Consider the following 20,160-nt stretch of genomic DNA (forward strand, 5'->3'; position numbering starts at 1 on the left):
CCTCATGTTGTTTAAATTTGAATTCTATTAACTGTGAAAATAACTGAACATTTTCTAAATTCTTATGTTGTTTCTTTTCCCCCATCCCAAGTTTGGTTAATGACAAAATAACCATTTTGCCTGAGGTGCAGACCAGGAATCCATTTTAGATACATTCCTTTCTTTTGTTCACCTACTCCATCAGTTAGAAGGTCTGTCATTTCTGACTTCTTAGTATCACTTATATCCTATCTTCTTTTCATGTTTATTTTAAACCTTATCATTTTCATCCTAAATGATTTTTCCATCTCTAGTCTCAGGCTCTAATAATTTCTCCCTATTGATTTCTGAGTAGTTTTTTTAAAATGCAACATGTGGTCCAGTAGCTCTTGCTTGAAATCCAAACCCCTGGCCTTCAGAGTCCAGGACCTGCCTCGTTTTGCGGCTAGTAAATTCAGCTATACCCCCTTGCACAACCTGCCCTTAGCTACATCAAAGGATGTGTACGTTTTGGAAGATGCCAAGCACTTTTTTACCTTTGTATCTTTTTATTTTGTGTCATTTTCTTTGGAATACCACCCTCTCCCCTTATTTTTCCTCTTTCCAATAGATCTTCTCTGACATCTTCAGACAGGATTTCTTATCACCTCCTCTGTCTTTGTGTGACACTTTGTTCATTTTTCTGCTATAGCACTTATTAAATTGATGATAGCTTATTTATTTACCTATCTGCCTTCCATAATAGACTGTGGACTGGGATCAGGACCTGGTCTATGTTTTTTTCATTCTGTAGCCTCAGAACCTAGGAATACAGTGGGTGTCTTATAAATGCTTGTTGAATGAATATGTCTTACTCAATAACGGGCTCTAAATTCATCTGACCCAAAAACAGTATATATAAGTATGACTGTGAAGCACTGTATAAATAGTGATTTAAATAAATTATGATGATTTAAGTAAATCATAATAATTATCTGCAGTTTTAGTTTTTATAGAGCCAAACTAATTTTTAGGCTTTTTTTACTTAGTTTGTTACAGGACTGAACAGAACTAGCTTCCCACTTAGGATATGAACTCCACCGGGACAGAGGTACAATCTTCATGGTCATATCTTCAGGGACTAGCATGTTGCTTGGAATATGGGAAGTATTTAATAAAATGCTAGTTTTATTATTTTCTTTCCCTCATTTGGGAACTGACTATTGCTAGTCATTGATTTTTATCTAAAGGCATGAACAATTGTTCTTTAGGGTTATATCAGTTTCCTCTGTTTTTCTTTTGTAAACTTTTATGCATCATCTATGTAGTGACAATTTTATCTTAATCTATTGTTTTTCTTATTACTTTGAAATGTTTTTATTGTTTCTGAAGTATATTTTTATTATAATTGTTCTTTTCTGCTTGTTTGTTGATACTCTTTTCTGTTTCTTCCCTTACACGGTTAGGATAAAGTTACTATTTCATTTTCATCTAGCCTTTTTTCATCTTTTAATTTTCAATGTTAGGCTCTTTTAACTTATTTGGAGTTTATTGCTGTATCTGCTATAGAGTGAGGACCTAATCTGTGTTTTAGTGGTGCGGCAATGTCAGGAAAAGCAGGTATTCATTGAAACCATGTTTACTGAGGCTCCTTTTTGAGGACTTTAGATCATAGTGAGGCAAGTACTAAATTCCCTTTCAATAAATATTTTTTGAGCACCTACTTTGTGTTTGATCCTTTAAGTGCTGGGTATGTATTGATGAGTAAAGCCAAAGTGATTCTTAGCCTCTTGGAACTTAGGAAGAGAGAGCTGCAGTAAATAAGAAGACAAATTCTTACAAGTTGTGTGTAATTCTGTGAAGGAAATGATCAAGATGCCTGGGGTTGGGGGATGTATTTGGTCAAGGTGATCAGAGAAGACTTAGCTGAGGAGCAATTTATTTAAGCCAAGAACAAAAGAATGAGAAGGAGCCCACCATTCAAAGAGTGGAGGGAAGAAAGTTCTAGGTAGAGGCACTAGGTCATGTTTTTCAATGTCTTGAATCAAAAACAAGGTTAAGGCATTTGAGGAATAGAAAGATGGGCAGTATAGTGAGCACAGGGAGAGTGGTATAGGAGATGAGAATGCATGTACAGGCAAGCACAAGGTTATTACTGGACAATGTAGTCCATGGTGAAGAGCTTGTGTATTTTATTCTATGAGCAATGGAAAGATAATACAGGTTTTTATGAGGGCAGCAACTTGTATTGGAGTCTACTCTATTCTATTCTGTGTGCCAAATGGATTTCAAGGTACAAAAGTAAAGGATCAAAAGAGCTCAGTAAGGAGGCTGTTTCACTACAAGATGATGGTGGATTGGGTTAAGGTAATGGCAGAGGAGAGAGAGAAGTTAGGGTAGATATGGCTTGTTGATGGATATCTCGGTGAGGTGGAGTGAGAGAATAGGAGAAATTAATTAAATAAAGTATGTCTTCCGCCTTTTGGGCAGTTAGTATCTCTCTTTCAAGTGCCATTCATGCAGAAAAGGGAGTTTCTCAAAAGGAAGTTGCATCCAAATGAACACACATTCATACTCAGGAAATATTATCTCTGGAGCAAAAAAAGATGGTTTTAAATATATTGGGTGCGCTTCAAGTTCAGGATAGTGATCTGAGCACAAGCTGCATTTCCTCCTGGAATCACATCCAAACTCCTACTAAAAATTGATATAGAAAAAAATCTGTAATAACACACAAAAGAAAGATCATCAGCAGATGAGAGATTTTCGACAGATTTCTGTAGGAGACTAAACAGATGGAAGCCTGTTGACAGATTAAGCAGAGTAAGGCAGTGACAACCCAGAGAACATGGGCTCTGGGAAAAGATAGCCAATCTGTCTAAGCAAATAGGCTCAGAGTCAGGAGGGAGTGGACTGAGAAAGGAAAACCAAGCCAAGGGGTTTATATGAATGTCTGCAGAGGGACTACACCCACAGTACAACTCTTCCTTCATCATTTTAAGTCCCCTACCCTGCCCATATAGAGGAAAGAGAGTTCAGGCTGTTATCTCCAAGCAAGTGCCAAACCAAAACTTAGGAGCCTTCACCAAAGAAACTGAAGGAATAGCCTGGGGATGAGCTAGTATTGCTAAGATGGAGTTGCTCCTGTATAGTAAAACACTGAGTGAACACAGTGGGATACCCAAAGACTGGGTCTGTGCCCTCCCCCTCCTCCCTCTCTAAAGTGAAGTGTCTTGGTCAACAAGCTCTGCCCAGAAAATAGAGATCCTAGTGAAATGAGAGATTTATCCAAAAAGCCCACTTATTCAACAGTTGAGAAAATCTGCACCTGTGACCTAAGAGAATCTACTTAGTCCTTAATTTCTAAATGTGAATAGATAGCCAAAGATCACAAGACATAAGAAGGAAACCTGTAGCATGAAAGAGAAAAACTTATATAAATAAATTAAAAAACTGACCCAAGAAGAATTCTAATTCAAGATCACAACTTTAAAAATAAAAACTGGTAGCTAGTATTCTTAGTAAGATATGGTAAGATATTCTACTTATAGAGTTAAAACACATTTCTATTAAAAAAAGGTAAAATCAGAACAAAAAGGTATTTTTTGAAACTAAATGTATAATTGCTGACATTAAGTCCAATAAAGGTTAGTCAATGATTTCTTAGATACAACACTAAAAGCATAAGTGATGAAAGAAAATGTTGATTAATTGGACCTCATCAAAATTAAGAACTTCTGTGCATCAAAGGACACCAACAAGCATATGAACAGACACAGAATGGGAGAAAATATTTGCAAGTTGTATAACTCATAGGGAACTTGTATCCAGAATATATATAAAGAACTCTTACGACTCTACCATAACAATAGCCTATTTTAAAAATGAGCAAAAGATATTTGAATAGACATTTCTCCAAAGAAGATATACAAATGGCCAATAAACACATGAATAGATGCTCAACATCATTAGTCATTAGGGAAATGCAAATCCAAATCACAATGAGATACCACTTCACATCTACTAGGATGGCTATAATCAAAAAGACATACAAGAGCAAATATTGGAAAGGATGTAGAGAAATTGGAGTCTCATACACTGCTAGGGGGAATGTAATATGGTGCAACTGCTTTGGAAAACAGTCTGGTAATTACTCAAAAGGTTAAACATAAAGTTACCATATGACTCAGCAATTCTGCTCCTAGGTATATACCCAAGAGAAATAAAAACACATGTCCACACAAAAACTTGTACACAAATATTCATAGTGGCATTATTTATAGTAGCCGAAAAGTAGAAACAATCCAAATGTCCATCAACTGATGAATGGATAAATAAAATGTGGTGTATCCATACAGTGGAATATGATTTGACAATAAAAAGGAATGAAGTACTGACGCATGTTACAAATGGACGAACCTTGAAAGCATTGTGCTAACTGAAAGAAACCAGTCACAAACGGCCACACATTGTATGATTTTCTTTATATGAAATGTCCAGAACAGGCAAATCTGTAGAGACAGAAAGTAGATTATTGGTTGCTTAGAGCTGATGGAGATTGTGGGAAATGGAGAGTGACTACTTGTGGGTATGGGATTTCTTTTTGAAATTAAATATTTTAGAATTAGATTGTATTGATAGTTGTACAACTCTATAAATATAATAAAAACTATTAAATTGTACACTTAAATGGGTAGTTAAGATGGTATTAAATTATATCTCCAAAAAGCTGTTAAAAGAAAGAATCCAATAAATGAATTGGAGGATAAAATCAAGGAAATTTCTCATGTATAGAGCTTTAGACAGAGACAGAAGATTTGAGATAAAATATTACTGATATAGAGGATCAAGTTGGGATACCCAACAGCCATCTCATAGGAGATCCAAATCCAGAAAAAAGGAAGAAAATTATGGTTACAGAAAAGAATGAAAACTTTATCAATCTGTATAATGTAAAAGTAAAGAGACAGTTGATAGAAAAATAGGTGGTAGAAATGGAAAGAAGAAATAAGACATACAAAAGCTGATGTCCTCATATAGTATATGTAGCGTCAGAAAATATTGTCTAAACCATTGAAAAAATCGAGAGTTGGAGAGGAGGAGGCCCAGTAAACCAAGCACATGGAGTTAACTCTTGGTTATAATGACTTATGGTAGCATTTCCTTAAATGTGCTCTGGAGAATATCAGTTCTGCAGGATGTTAACAGTATGTGAAGGGGGAAAAAAAATAAAAGGTTCCATGGTCAAGTAAGTTTGAGAAATACTGGGACCCCTAAATTTACTGAAACACTTCCAAGCACCTTTAACACATTAGTTTACATTCTGAATCTCTAAGAAGAGGATTTAGCATGCAGAATTTCTTAAATTTATTTGATCAGAGTCTTATTTTCAGACACCATCTTGAGGACCTTGTGTTCCACTAACATGTTCGGATCACAGTGACTTGGAATATGAATGTTGCTTTGGGTGAGGGGGTGGCAGTAGAGCAAATGATAACAAAAGAATTGCAATTTGGAGAACTCAGAACCTGGACCACTTTAAATGCCCGGTTACTGGTCTATTTGCTTCCACTCTTGTCCTCTCCAATCCATTTACCACACAGTTGCCAGAAAATGTTTAACAAACACAATTCACATGATGTCAGTCACTTGCTAAAGACTCCTGATGACTTTTTATTGCTCTTAGAATAAAATTTAATCTCCTTGCTATATCATACAAGGCTCTACAGTGAATGATGTGGCTGTTGCTCAGCTCTTCATTCTTATCTTTTCCAGCTTTCCCTTTTTCTTACTTCACTGAGGCTTCACTGGCCTGGCACGTGCTAAACTTCTGTTTAATTGGGGTCTTCACATGTGCTCTTCTTTCTACCTAGTGTTCTTCTCTCTGCTTGCCACGTGACTGGTTTCTCCTCATCCATCAGAGACCTTCCTTGAATAAACTAGCTAAGTAATTCTCTATCAACAAACTCTGTTAGTTCTCTTTATGGCATTTATCACAATTTATAACTGCATATTTATTATTTGTTTATTTGTTGGTTATAGATTATAAATTCCATGAGGGTGGGAAGTATATCTACCAATGTATATGCAGTGCTGGCAAAAAGCCTAGTACATAGTAGGCACTCAAATTTGTTGAATGAATGAATGAAGAATGGAAGTTATCCTAACGTTCTACAGAGTTGCTAGTGGAATAGTCTAACCTGAACCTGTGTTAGAACAGAAAGCTAGACAGGGCCTTTAGCTCCCATGATGGCCCAGAGAGCTATGGAAAGCATTCTAATTTTGGCAAAGAGGATAAAAGCAGAAGAGGATTAGGAAGCAAATAATGGTCTTTTCCACCACAGCAGACCACATGATGTATGCTATATGCTCATACATCATGCTCATATATGGTCTACTAAACAGAAACAGAAAAATTGCCTTTTTATATCCAGAATTTCTATCTTTAGTTGTGCTTAATTACCAATACTTCTACTAAGTGCCTAATGCTGGTTTATAGATTCCACTTATACTCAAAGCATAGACAGCAATGAAGGCTGTGTGGACTCATAAGGATGAAAACTTCACTGTGTTCCTATACACAGGCCCTCATTATGACTTTTGTGGGCCCTAGGCATTTTTGAGTTCATGGGTTCCTTCCTCCATAAAGACATATTAAAACAACAGCCTTCTCTTTTCTGCTGTAGTGAGCCAATATAGCAGGATCAGGGAAAAAATAGCGGGATGGTGAAGAGCATGCACTTGGGAACTAGATGAGATCCAGGTTAGCTCTAGCTAGGTCCTCTTGAGGAATTATTTAATCTCTCTAAAACCTGAGTTTCCTCATCTGTAAAATAGGGCTAATGAAATTACCTATTTCTTAGACTTGTGGTGAAGTCAAATCAGAAACTGAATTTAAAGTGCTTACCACAGTTCCTGGCACAGATGACACAGATGACATAAAGAAATGTCAGCTACAATTTTTAAGAGAAGAAGTGTATTTAAAAGATGAAAAAGCAGGTTTTTTCTAACTGCTTTTTTGCATGTGACTCGATGTAGAATTGTGTGAGGACAGGAACTAGAAAGATTAGCTGCCATACTATGTCAGCGTAATAAGGGTGATCACAGCTCTACCCCCTGCCTGGAAACCGGCTTACATTCTCATTTGGAGTGGGAAGATGCACAGCTGGGGACAATTTGGTGCACTGAGTAATTATTACAATGTTGTTCCTAATAATTGTTCTGTTTTATTTCAACTGTGAAAGAGTTATTTGACTTGACCAAACAGCAGGAGGAGAGAACAATTTATTCCTCTTTCATGAGAAGAGAGTTTCCATCTCTGCCTCTAGAGGAAGGAAAGGCCTCCCAGCAGCTGTTCAGTGCTCATTAGCAAAGAAGCACTGGCTACTGCAATGGTCTGCTCCCTAGCTGAGAATTGTGTTAATGACTACTTACTTACAGACTTGCTTTCTTTTATTTTATTTTTTTCCTTATTAGAGAAACAGCCTAATTCTTTACCCAACCTCAAGGTTATCACTTATTGCCGTTACGATGAAGGATGTTTCTCTCTTCTTTTAATGTTATAGAAGTCAGATGGGGGTTAGAAAGAACACTGGAGAAGGAGGCTGGAGCGACATAGACTTAGATTTGAAACAGATGGTCTTGGGAAATATTCGTCCTCACTTTCTTTTTTCCATTTCTTTCCTCCCTTCCCTAGTCTACTTTCCCTTAGAACTCTACTTTCTCCTTCAAGAATGGCCCATCCTAACAGGTGCTGCTCAGATCAGAATCTGTCAAAAGTGTAGCCCATGGTCCTCCTGCGTAAAAGCACCTGGAGAGCTTCTTAAAAATGCTGCATGATTCTTAGGCTCCAGCCCAGACCTACCAAATGAGAATGTGTGAGAATGGGACCTAGATATTGGCATTTTGAATGCAGACCCCAAGGGATTCTTTGCACACCAAAGTATGAGAACCATCTCCCTGTAATATAGGCAGTGCAGGCTTTATTGTCTTTATTTTACAGATCAAGGAATGGAGGTGCACAGATGTTAAATTATTTACCAAGCTCACATTTATTGAGCTGTATGCTGGGCAGTACCATTGTTCCTTCATAAATGTTAACCTGTTAATCTTCACAAGCCCTTTGGGAAGTAGATGCTGTTCTCCCCATTTGTAATGGTTCAGGGAGGTTAAACAACTTAGCCAAGGTCACATGGCTGATAAGCTGTGGAGCCAGGTCTTAAATCAGCTATCTGTCTGACTTTTGGGCCCTTGCTATTTCTACTCTGTGGTGCTGTTTCCCTGAATCTTCATCTTTGAAGAAGTCACGGGAGCTAGCATACTAGAAAAAATATAATCCTTATCCACCTTAGTTCCACAGTGTTTGCTCTCATAAAGTCAGCTTCATACCAGGGCTTGAGCTTTTGAAAAGTTTGTTTTTCCCTGTGAAATTCATCATGACATCTTGATGCATCTTTTCTCCTTCCCACCAGGCTCCACAGCCAGGGCAAATCATATCACGTCAGTTATAGCCTTCTTTGCTTGAATCCAAGACTTTATGACTTCCTCAGCAGCATTTTAGACTGTCATAATGTGTCTCTCTTAATATTCCTCTAACCAGCACCTTCCAGGTCCAGCTATAGCCTTCCAGATCTATTTTAGCATCTTCTCTCATCATCCCTCATCCCCCTGCCATTTCTCTTCATTCTAATCAAACCAACCTATTTTGTCCTTTATGTAGTATTGTCTCACATCTGCCTCTATTTTGTTTCAGGCATTGTCCTATAGACTCCCTCCTGCCAACCACATTAGCAGAAAAATAGGCTTGATCTTGGGGGCCAGGTCCAGGTAATAGTGCCTGGCACCCTGTCTTGAGAAGGGTTCTTAGGCTAATTCTGAGAGTAGTGAGACAGTATTGAGATCTATTACCAATATCTACCATGGGCTCAGAAAAAAGGAGCAGCACCACTGATAGCACAAATTTACCATCTCTGCATGGTCGAAACAAGGGCTTTAGAGTCAGCACTGGGTTTGAATCTTAGCTCTGTAACTTATTACCTGGGTGATCTTGAGCACAGTTTATTCATCCATAAAATGAAAGTGATATTATCAACCTTATACATTATGTAAACTGCTTACCAAGTGCCTGTCAATCAGTAAATGGTAGCTAACTCAGTTTTTCCTTTCTTCATTCAAAATCTCCCTTAAATTAAACTTCATGGGTGTGACTTGTATGGGCAAGGGAGATTGGTTGAAGAGTCTCACCCATCTCAAGTCCCTGTATATGAAAAGTTCTATAGGGCCAGCCCCAGTGGTCTAGCAGTTAAGTTCAGCGTGTTCTGCTTTGGTGGTCTGAGTTTGGTTCCTGGGCACAGACCTACACAAGTTGTCTGGCATTGGCCGTGCTGTGGCAGCTGCTTACATACAAAAAGAGGAAGATTGGCAACAGATGTTAGCTCAGGGCAAATCTTCCTCAGGAAAGGAGCAAAAAATTTTTAAAAAGTTCTACAAATCTATCAAATTAAGGGAATTGTAAGCTGGAAGGGAAATCTAAATAGGGAACTGTACTAATCATTAAAGTTAATGTTCATATAGCTGTGCTATTTATCAGCCTACTGTGAATATAATATTATGTGTAAATAGAGGTAGGAAGAGAAAAGGAAGAGAGGGAGAAAGGAAGGGAAGATTCAAGGGAGAAAGAGAGAGAGAGAGAGACACAGAGAGAGATGTCAATATTTTATTTGTTCTATACAGTACCTAGTATAGCTCAATATATAAATTAACCATAGAAAAGTGGGTGGCTTCAGACCAAATAGAAGATGCCTGGTTTGCTGTAACCTAAGATGAATAATTTCCTCACAGGTTTTTCCTAGGCCTTTCTGTAGAATGGCTGTCACATCTTATTCATGTTAGTTATGCAACCAAGGATTCTCTTTGAGGATAAGGAAAGAAAGATCAGGCTGTTGCACTCTTACTGAAGTTTGTACTCATTTGGACATTCAGTTCCTTGTGAAGGATTTATCCTTTTTCCTGGGAGCAAAATTCAGAATCTCATTTTTAGAGTTGTACTCTGTGGTTCAGAAGTAGAAATCAAACCGCAAAGACCATGAATAAAGATGTGCCTTATAAGAGAGAGCTGTGATATGCCCTGGGAGAGAAGGCTCAACAATATTTCAGATACGTCATCTGTGCAGGTGGATAACAAAGGAAAGAAATTCTCCCAGATTTGGGGTCCCTTGGGGGAGGAAAGGAACTCTCACAATGAAAGGGGATATTTTGTTCTTTTCCATAGCAGCAGATTGTCTCCAATGGGAAAGATCCCCTAATACTGAAAGGTCTGCCTGGCACTGGCCATTTTCCTCTGATACAGGTCCCTGCCCCTTCCCTCTCTTATCCTTCTTGCATGACTGGATGTCAGCATGAAGGCAGACACCTCTTGTTCTCTGAGATAGTCATCCAGGATTTCTGTCTTCATAATTCATGTATGGAGACATCCAACCCTGGAAAACCAAGGTCTTCCCCTCTTGTCGTTATTTACATGCTGGGTTATCTTTAGTTGTACATTCATAGACCTAAATCTAGGGATTAGAATAGAAGTAGATGGTTGAAAATCCTTGGATAATACCAGACTCTAAACAGAATTTCACTTTCCCAGTGGTATTTCACTCCTGACAGCACTAGTCTGTGTGCATGTTATTCCACCTCTAATATTACTGTTGCTGAGCACTCTGCAGCTGTGTTGAAGTTATTCATTTATGTGGTTTGGGCCAGTTTCTGAGAAACAGGCAGAACTAGAGAGCAGAAGAATCCATCAATGTTAGATCTGAACAAAGAAAATTATGATCATTTTGGACTTGTCCTCGACAGTGCCAATATGGATATAAAAACAGAGTATAGCAATGAGATGCAAAGTAGAGATAGAGAGCCCAAATTTTCAGAGAAGGAACATGGGGGTAGGGAGAATACCCCCAAACTCACTGACTGTAATATCTATTTCTTGGAGTTTTGTCTAATCAGTTTCTTTTATGTGTAATTTCTGTGGTTGGTTTTTCTTTTTCTGGTTATTATTTTTTTTTCAATATTCTTCAAAGACTTCTGAAGACAGAATATTTGCCCCATTTTGGATGAGATTTTTTACACTTCTCAAAATACAAGGGTGTGTTGGTCATCTTGGTAGTGTTTGGAAATGCATATTTTGTTTGACGTTATTTGCAAATTAGATTTTTCCTCTTCAGAATAAGTGTAGAAATGCTCCCATATGTTTGAGGTTAGTCTCATCATTTTGCTAAGAGGAAAAAAGGAAGAATGTAGTTTCTAGCAATTTTCATGTGAACACATATCATATGATGGTGTTTTCTCAAAGTTGGCTAAAATAACTTTTCTGCTGCTTCATTGTACTACAAAAGTTAAGAAGATAATATCGTTTGTTTAAAAATATTAAATTGTGATTAAAATATTTTAAAAAATATAATGAAACTAAACTATATTTTACTCTTTTGATTTCTTATGCAAAATTAGATATTAGGTGAGGATCTGACTTGAAGCTTTTTTTCCAAATAGCCACAAATCATATATTAAAAAATTTTTTCAGGGGCTGGCCCCGTGGCCGAGTGGTTAAGTTCGTGCGCTCCGCTGCAGGCGGCCCAGTGTTTCGTTAGTTCGAATCCTGGGCGCGGACATGGCACTGCTCATCAGACCACACTGAGGCAGCGTCCCACATGCCACAACTAGAAGAACCCACAACGAAGAATACACAACTATGTACCGGGGGGGCTTTGGGGAGAAAAAGGAAAAAATAAAATCTTTAAAAAAAAAAAAAATTTTTTTCATATACTAAATTCTTTTTCATGTAATACATTCTTATGTATGAATTTTAAAAAATCTTTTCTGTTTAATAGATCTCCTTACTAATTCCTGAGCTGGGAAATTTTAATCATTATAAATTTTATGATATATTTTCATGAATGGTAGAGCAAATAAATGTCTTTAATTATTCCAACTTTTCAGAATTTTCCTGGCTTCTTCAGATGAATATTAGAATGATTTTGCAAAGTTTTAAAAATATCTGCTGGGTTCTTTTTTTAACCAGAATTTCATTATGCCCATAAATTTGTTTAGGAAGAATAATTGATTTTCCTATCTAGGATCATGGTAGATCTTTTCCTATACTCAATTTTCAAATATTTGTAAACTATATAATATTCTACATATGGGTCTGGTATATTTCATATTTAATTATTGATATTATAGATTTTCTTTGAGGGATATGGGTTAGGGGTATGGGGAGAAAACATTAGCATTACTTTAAATATTCCTAACTCTAGTTTTCCGATTCTTTTTATAATGCTGCTTTTGATAATGGGTGGTTATTTAAGGACTTAATTATCAACCTATAGCAGAACAAACTGTCTCATGCATGTGAGGGTCTCCAGATAGTAGTATCATAAAGAACCAGTCTCCAACTTCCAAGACACCATATTAGATGAGCTCTTAATTGCCTGTTTAGAGCCTTGTGGCCAGGCAGGGCACTGATGATGTTTCTTTTTCCTCCTAATTTTCTTGTGAATGCATAGCTGTTCATCAATGATGACTTACCTCAAGTTCTTCAAGGCATGTTCAGGAGGATTGGAATACATTCACCAACATCAGCATCAAAAGTCTGTTCCTGGGTTGCCCATCTTGGGCAATAGCATTACTGCAATTCAAACTTCAAGGTCCTTGTTTACACCCTCTCCCCCATTTAAACACCCCACCAAGCCCTCCTGAGAGCTCCAATAGTGTTTCTCAATTGTGTATTATTTTCTTTCTCACATTTCAAAGCCTCCCACCTCTCTGCAGTCACCTCCTGCCAGTTTGTCCTCACCAGTACCTTTCACCTTCACCATAGCCAGAATAAGCCTCCTAAAGCTCACATCTGATCCTGACATGCCCTCGCTTGTTTAAACACAGGATAAAATCCAACAAATATACATGAAGGAGGAGCTAGCTGTGTTTTACAATATTATGCTGGGTGCTAGTCATACAAAGATAAATAGGACCTGGACTTGTATCTAGTTTTTAAGGGATAAAGCCCAGACATGTTAGCATCACAGACTGTCAACTAGTGATCTGACCAGTCTGACCTCCTGCTACTCCCTTACCTGTCCCCTGACATCCACCCATGCTGGACTTCTGAGGACACACTCACCTTGACTCTTCCTTGCTTTGCTCAAGCTGTTCCTATGCCTGGCCTGCTCTTCATAGCAAAATCCTACCCTTCTGTCAATGCTAGATTCAAAGTCATGTACGATGTGAAGCTTTTCTCAATGCTTATCCCTCTTCTAACACCATAGAAGGTGAAGCTAACTGCACCCTTGTCTGCTATCCCACAGCAGTTAGTCTGTACCAGTAATGCAGCACATGAGACTCTGAGAGCTAATTGTCTCAACATCTATCTTCTTGGCTTTGCTGTAGTTGTCTTGTAGCAGAGGCCCTGAGTCGGTCACCTTTTGTATCTGCTCCAGCACATTGTCTTCCAAATAGACACTGAAATGCTCAAGTCTGTGAGAGGAAGCCAACAAGCAAAGAAGGTGCTTAGGACTGTTTTCTTTTTCTGATAAATATGGTAGTATTTTCTCAAGGCAAAAATTCAACTTACTTTTTGCATCTTAGAATTGTATTGTGCTTCTTGGCCTCAGTGAAAACAGCTTGGAGTCAGCATAGGATCCTGGAAAGGGGGTAGGATTTGGAATCAGAGAACTCAGTTTAGTCCACATTAGCTCTATGAATTTGAGCAGTTCACATAACCTCTATGAGACTCAGCCTCCTCCACTATAAATTAGAAATATCTACCTACTGGGGTTGTTTTGAGGGTTATGTGAAATTGTACATATAAGAAGCTGTAAAACATTATATTATGAGAAAGCACTATAAATGTCAGTGTTTTTTTCATTATGGTTATTTTTATATGTAAATAGAGACAGTTCCACATAAAATATTTCTATTTCAGAGATTTTAGAAGTTACTTTGGAGGAGTAAAGCCCATGTAAATAAATTTTTCATGTATTTTATTTCTTTTTTAAGATGACACTTGTATCTAAATTTGTCTAGTTTTTCTAATTTCTAAAATATCCTGGGGAAGGGGTGCAAAATTTTATCTTCCTCTCTTTGTTTTTGGGTCACTCTACTTCTAAGATTAGCATCAGGTTTCCACTGCTCAGAGCACATACGTGGCAGGGATAGTATTTTGGAGACCAATCTGTTTTCTTTCTCACTGTATTTTTCCATCTTCTTCCTCTGCATTCAAGCAGGGAGCTGGTTGTGTGCTTATGGACTCAGGGCTAGCACATGGCAGGATGGAAAAGACAATGGACAAGCCTTTCTGGCTTTTGAATTCCAAAGGGGGAATCCTTGGCATAGCGCCAGAAATAGTGAGAAGAGTGAAGCTACCCTTGCAGACTGAAGAGATTTTCCTGGACTAGGGAAAGGAGATGAGGAGAAGAGAGAAATCCATGGACTCCAAAAGTAGAGGGTACCTTTGTCTTACTTCCCAAGAAGTGCTGCTAGGAGGGGCGGAATGACCCTATAAAAATGGGCTCTTTGGGTGTCTGGAGATACAACTTCTCTAGCCAGTAGGGAAGTTAGTAATCTGTCTAATAGAAGCAATAACATCCACCTCACCAAGCAAAGCAATTTTGAGAATTATAAGAAATAATACATGTGAATGGCTGGTACTAAGTAGGTACTCAGTAAATGTTATATTCCCTCCAATTCCCACTGACATTTTGTCCTGCCCATCAAACCAATTCCATTCCTTGATCACGCTCATGCTCCATTTCCCATCTTCTTGCTCCTGGACTGCTGAATGATACTGGAGAAAAAAGCAAAACCATATAGACAAGGGCCGAGCTGCCTCCTCCTCCTCATGTGCTCCTTCTGCTATCTTCTACCTCCTCCTCCTCTCCTTTTCCTTTTCCTCCTCATCTTCTCCTGACCTCCTCCTTCTCCTTCTCTTCTCTCCCCGCTTCCCCTGTCTTCTTCCTCCTTCTCCTCCTTCTTCTCCTTCTCCCCCTTTTCTCTTCCCCTCTCTTCCTCCCTGTCTCCCTACTCTCCTTCCTTTTCATCTGCTTTTATAAACTTCACGCTGATGCTAAGCAACAGTCCTGGTATTCTCTATCTCTCGCCCAGTCCTGCAGAGACTCATCCGCTTTCACCATTGCGGTAGAGCAGAGCCTCTGTTTGGGCAGTGCACAGCAACCCCTTTGCCCATGTGTCTGCCTGGGAAGATTATGCTAGGGTAGGGCAGGGATAGGCCTTCCTGACAAAACACTGACTCCCTTCCTAGTGGAAGAGTCCTTTGTTATGAAGTACTGATTGAAGATTGTTTCTGTCTGAAGAAAAAATCCCCTCCAGAGTCTCAGGGTTGGAAGGACTATCTTAAAGACTGAGGAAGTTCCATTTGATTTCCTTGTCTGGGTGGTAACTCTCTCAAATAGTAACATTAACCATGACAGCACTGAGTACATGGCCTCAGAACATGTGGAGGGGAAGGAGGAGGCAAGTAGGTAAATTGAGTTGTTCACAGACTTGCAATTTATGATACTCTGTGGCATTGTGAGGCCTTGGACGCTTCCTCCTGGCCCTTTGGTTCTCCTGTAATCTCCAGGAGCACAGGAGGATGGAGAATTGCTAGTAAGACTTTGCTATGTGCTTTTCGGGTCTCGGCTTGCTTGTCAGATGACGCTTCTCTACTTAGCTGCTGAGCATGCTTGTCAGATGACGCTTCTCTACTTAGCTGCTGCAGAAATGGTTAGCTTTCTCTATATGGTGCTTGGGTTTCTACACTCAGATAAGTGTGGCAGCCCATCATTTGGGAATATTTGATAGTGCTTTATATTTGTACCAATAAATTGTTTTTTCTTTTCCCATGGTCTCTTCAGAAGGAGAGGCCTGAGGTTTTTCAAAGGCATTTATTGTGTTGTCATCCTTGGGAAATATTATTGTTTATTTGTTTCCTAGTGGATCTCAGAGTCCTTAGAGAATAGAAAATGGAACAGATATGTTTTGATCATAGGGAAATCAATGTGGGAGCCATCAGGCATGGGCTTGGGAAGACAGATATAGGTAGAATGTCATATTGTGGTCTTGATTTCCAGATGGTGAAGGATGTGTGGAGAGCTGAAAATACGATAACCTTCACCTTCTGAACAGTTTAACTTCCAATAGCTGTGGATAGGCCATGAATACGGCTGTGGACCCTCTCAGAAAGCATAGCTGCCCAGGGATTGGGCTGATCTATGACTCAGCTTATTTTATTTTAACCCTGAGGAGATGGTTTACTCTAAGTTACAATATCTGTGCTCTTTCTGTTCTTTACAGATTCATGAAGGTGGCAGGAAGCACAGTGGATGCAGTTACCTGGCAACAGTAGGTATCCACCCTTTTTGCTTTTACTTATTATCAGCTGCTATGAAATGAAAGATAATTAGTTGTCATGAAGTTTTTGGCTGACATTTAATAAGCTATTCTTCATCCTCCAAGAAAAAAAGTTAAAACTAACTGCAAAGCTGTTTTTATGACATATGCTGCATACAGTCTCATAGTAATATAATTTTGTTTTGTTGTTTCAAAACAAAAACAACAGTGACACATTTTGGAAATTTCAGCTATTATGTACACTTTTAAATTAATCTGTCATCAGTGAACAGGAATGGGAAGTCTGAACACACTATCATTTCCCTATAAGCTTTTCCTTGGGAATAAATTTTCTTAAGAGAGCAAATAGTTTTAATTGCTCAATATATCATGTGAAAATAGAAACACTTCATTAAATTAATGGCAGTGGTCTAAATTAATGCCAAGAGAGTCACTAATGTGAAGCAAGTAAAAAAAACCCAAAGGGAATGAAGCAGTTTCAAGAGAGCATAAACTCCATCATTCCAGGAAGAAGCTTACAATGGCAGAGACCTGTTACCCTAAGAGTAGCTTGACTTATAAAGATAATTATCTGACATATAAATTTAAATTTTGTTTGTCTCCTTATGGCATTTGTACTGGAATGTCCAGTATCTCACAATGTCTCACCAGTTTTATATTGGAATCCTGCCCTTTCTTTTTATAAGAAATCTATCCCACAGCATCTTCCAAATCATCTCTCATCTAATGTGGTCATTACAGCTCAGACATGTACCCCCATTCTCGTAGCTGTCAACTCTGGCCATCTTTCTCAGCTACTCTAACCCTGCCTGCCAAGGGTATTTACTCCTCTTGTCTATCCTCCATTTTAAGTGGATCACAGTATCTCTTGGGATTCATGACAGTTGTTCAAGAAAGAGAAGTGGAGGAAATCTTTATTAAACATCCCAAAAGAGATTTGTTGGTTGTTGGCAATCAATAATTTCAATCATAATGGAAAATATTTTATTCTATGTTTATACTCTTAGTTTCTCTGAACAGCAAGTTCCAAATGTTTCCAAAGAAATTCCTTATCCACCTTCAATTTGTTTTTGTGAATGACGGATTGAGGAGGTCTGAAGATCTTGTCCTCTCTTACTTAAAACCCCTCAGTGCCTTCGCTTTGTACTTAGACAAAAGCCAAACTGTCTCCTCAGGCCTATAAGGCCCTTTGTGCTTGGTCTCTGCTAACTTCTTTTTTTTTTTTAAAGATTTTTATTTTTCCTTTTTCTCCCCAAAGCCCCCTCGTACATAGTTGTATATTTTTAGCTGTGGGTCCTTCTAGTTGTGGCATGTGGAATGCCGCTTCAGCATGGCCTAAGGAGTGGTTCCATGTCCGCGCCCAGGATCTGAACCAGTGAAACCCTGGGCCGCCGAAGCAGAGCGCACGAACTTAACCACTCGGCCATGGGGCCAGCACCTCTGCTAACTTCTGACTGCATCTGGTGCCACTCTGGTGTCATTCTCTCCCAACACACTGGTGATCTTTTGGTTCTTAGAAGGGCCATGTGCATGTCTGCCTCAGGATCTTTGTACGTGTTATTCCCTCAGCCTGGAATGCTGTTCTCCCCAATTTTTGTGTGGCTGGCTCCTTCTCATCTTTTAAGACTCAGCTTACATGTCACCTCCCTCAAGAGGCCTTCCCTGATGATCCTATCTAAAACAGGTCCTCCATTTAATTCTCTTTCTTAGCTCTTTTTTTATAGTACTTATCATAGCTACAATTATTTTTTCCTCATAACTTCTTTCTGTAATTCATGTGTTTTTCTCTCTCACAAGAATAGCACTTATTCAATTCAACACGTATCTATTTAGGCACCTGTTTATTGGGCATTTACTATGGGGGGAAATAACAACAGCAACAATAATAATATCACTGTGGCAGAAACTGTTGCAAACTTCTGTATACCTTACCATGTCTGATCCTCACAACAACCAAATGAGGTCAGGAGTATTTTTTCGGAGGGGGAAGATTAGCCTTGAGCTAACTACTGCCAATCCTCCTCTTTTTGCTGAGGAAGACTGGCCCTGAGCTAACATCCGTACCCATCTTCCTCTGCTTTATATGTGGGATGACTACCACAGCATGGCTTTTGCCAAGTGGTGCCATGTCTGCACCCGGGATCCAAACCAGTGAACCCCAGGCCGCTGAGAGGCCGGACGTGCAAACTTAACCGCTGTGCCACCAGGCCAGCCCCAGGTCAGGAGTATTTCTATTTCTGGTTTTCTACAACTTAAAGGAAGTTGTAGAAAATCCAAAGATTACATAGGAAGTGGCAGATTTTGGACTTGAAGTTGGGTCTGTGTCCCTCCAAGGGCTATTCTCTTAACAATTACTGCTTTGATGACAAGACAATGGTCCTTTACTGAAAATATTACTTTCTAGTGGGGGAATTCAAATCCTTTTCAGTGTCCTCGCCAAAGGCTATCTGGATAATGTAGCATAAAGGCTGAAGCTTGAAGAATTTATAATGTTTGTAGGGAGAAATAATGAGCTCAGTGTACAAAACTTATTGGTAAGAATGTAAGGCTTGCTCAATTGTCATGGCTGACAGGGAGGAATCAGAGAAAGTTTTTCTTCCCTATCAAGCACTCTCCATAGCACAAATGGAATGAAGTAAGCACAGTATTTTTTTTTTATAATGGAGAAATACATTTTTTATAACTACATTTTCTTTATTAGCTATTTTTAAAATATTGGCCATCTCTCAAGATAAATACCATGTGTTTGCAACTACTCTAAAAATACCCCCCAAAGCAGGCAAGGGGTTGTGTTTCTTTTGGCTCCAGGATCAGCACTCATTTGAGGACAACAAGTAGCACCTAGAATTTACCATTTATCCCTTCCAGCCATAGTTTTCAGTCAAGAATTGAAATAATCATGGAACAATTCCAGGAAATCCTGGCCAGGAGGACTCAGTGAAAATTAAAGCCAAATGCCATGTTTCTCTAACCCTAGGAAATGCTGAGGTGAAAATTTCTTAAAAAATAAAAGAAATTAAGTCATTCTCAGAAAAAAAAGAGCTAACATAAAATTTGTCAATATTTACCCGGCAATTCAATACTGAGATGTTTAGCATGGAGCTTGAACAACCAGAACTCTGAATCTTAGGTGATAAATAAACAGATCTGTATAGTTAGACTATTTTTATTTGGAAGTTCATGCTTTTGGGTTTTGAGGACCAAGATACATGACTTAATGATTGATCCTGCCCACCAACCTATGCAGAAAATCCAGCAAGAGTTAGTGAGGTGAAGTTCCAATTACAGGAATGGTGGAATAGCTTATATCAGATATCAATGCTAAATCTGGACCAAAAAAAAATACGCATACACACACACACACTGGAGAGTGACCAAAAGGCAGCAAAAACCAGAGGAAGTTATTTAATACTTGAAAAAAGTGAATGGTACTGGTGAGATCTGTGGTTACTTAAGAATCCATGCAGTATGGGGTAGCTAGAACTCAAACAAAATATGTGGTCATATTGGTTCGAGGTGTCAGAAGGAGTGAGAAGTTAGAAATTTTGGAAAAAATAAGCTGTGGGGAAAAACATAAAATATACATATAAACTTTCCTGAAATCTTTGCCTGAGCCCTGAAATGTGCATATTCAAGGGAGACTCCAAGGAGCCTGGTAGAAAACAACAGCTGGAAGCCTGAAAAAGTTGAACAGAGATTTCAGCTGCTGTCTATCACATGAAAGACAGAGATTAGAATTTGAATCCTGCAAATTTAGGGGAACTTGATAAACATCTTATGCTTTCTGGTGAAAACTAAAAGAGTTATACC

The 20,160-nt window shown here is 38.6% G+C and overlaps 1 protein-coding gene across 3 annotated transcripts in view; it reads left to right on the forward strand.

Annotated features, from left to right (window-relative positions):
- Positions 1–20,160, forward strand: part of HPSE2 (heparanase 2 (inactive)) — a 602,725-nt gene that overhangs the window by 378,097 nt on the left and 204,468 nt on the right. For all 3 annotated transcript variants that reach the window (XM_044752780.2, XM_070485653.1, XM_070485651.1), the window contains exon 6: positions 16,294–16,341. In XM_044752780.2, the coding sequence (XP_044608715.1) occupies positions 16,294–16,341 (48 nt within the window). The remainder of the gene's footprint in view (positions 1–16,293; positions 16,342–20,160) is intronic.

The sequence above is a fragment of the Equus asinus genome, chromosome 2 (assembly GCF_041296235.1).
Source record: "Equus asinus isolate D_3611 breed Donkey chromosome 2, EquAss-T2T_v2, whole genome shotgun sequence".
NCBI lineage: Eukaryota > Metazoa > Chordata > Mammalia > Perissodactyla > Equidae > Equus > Equus asinus.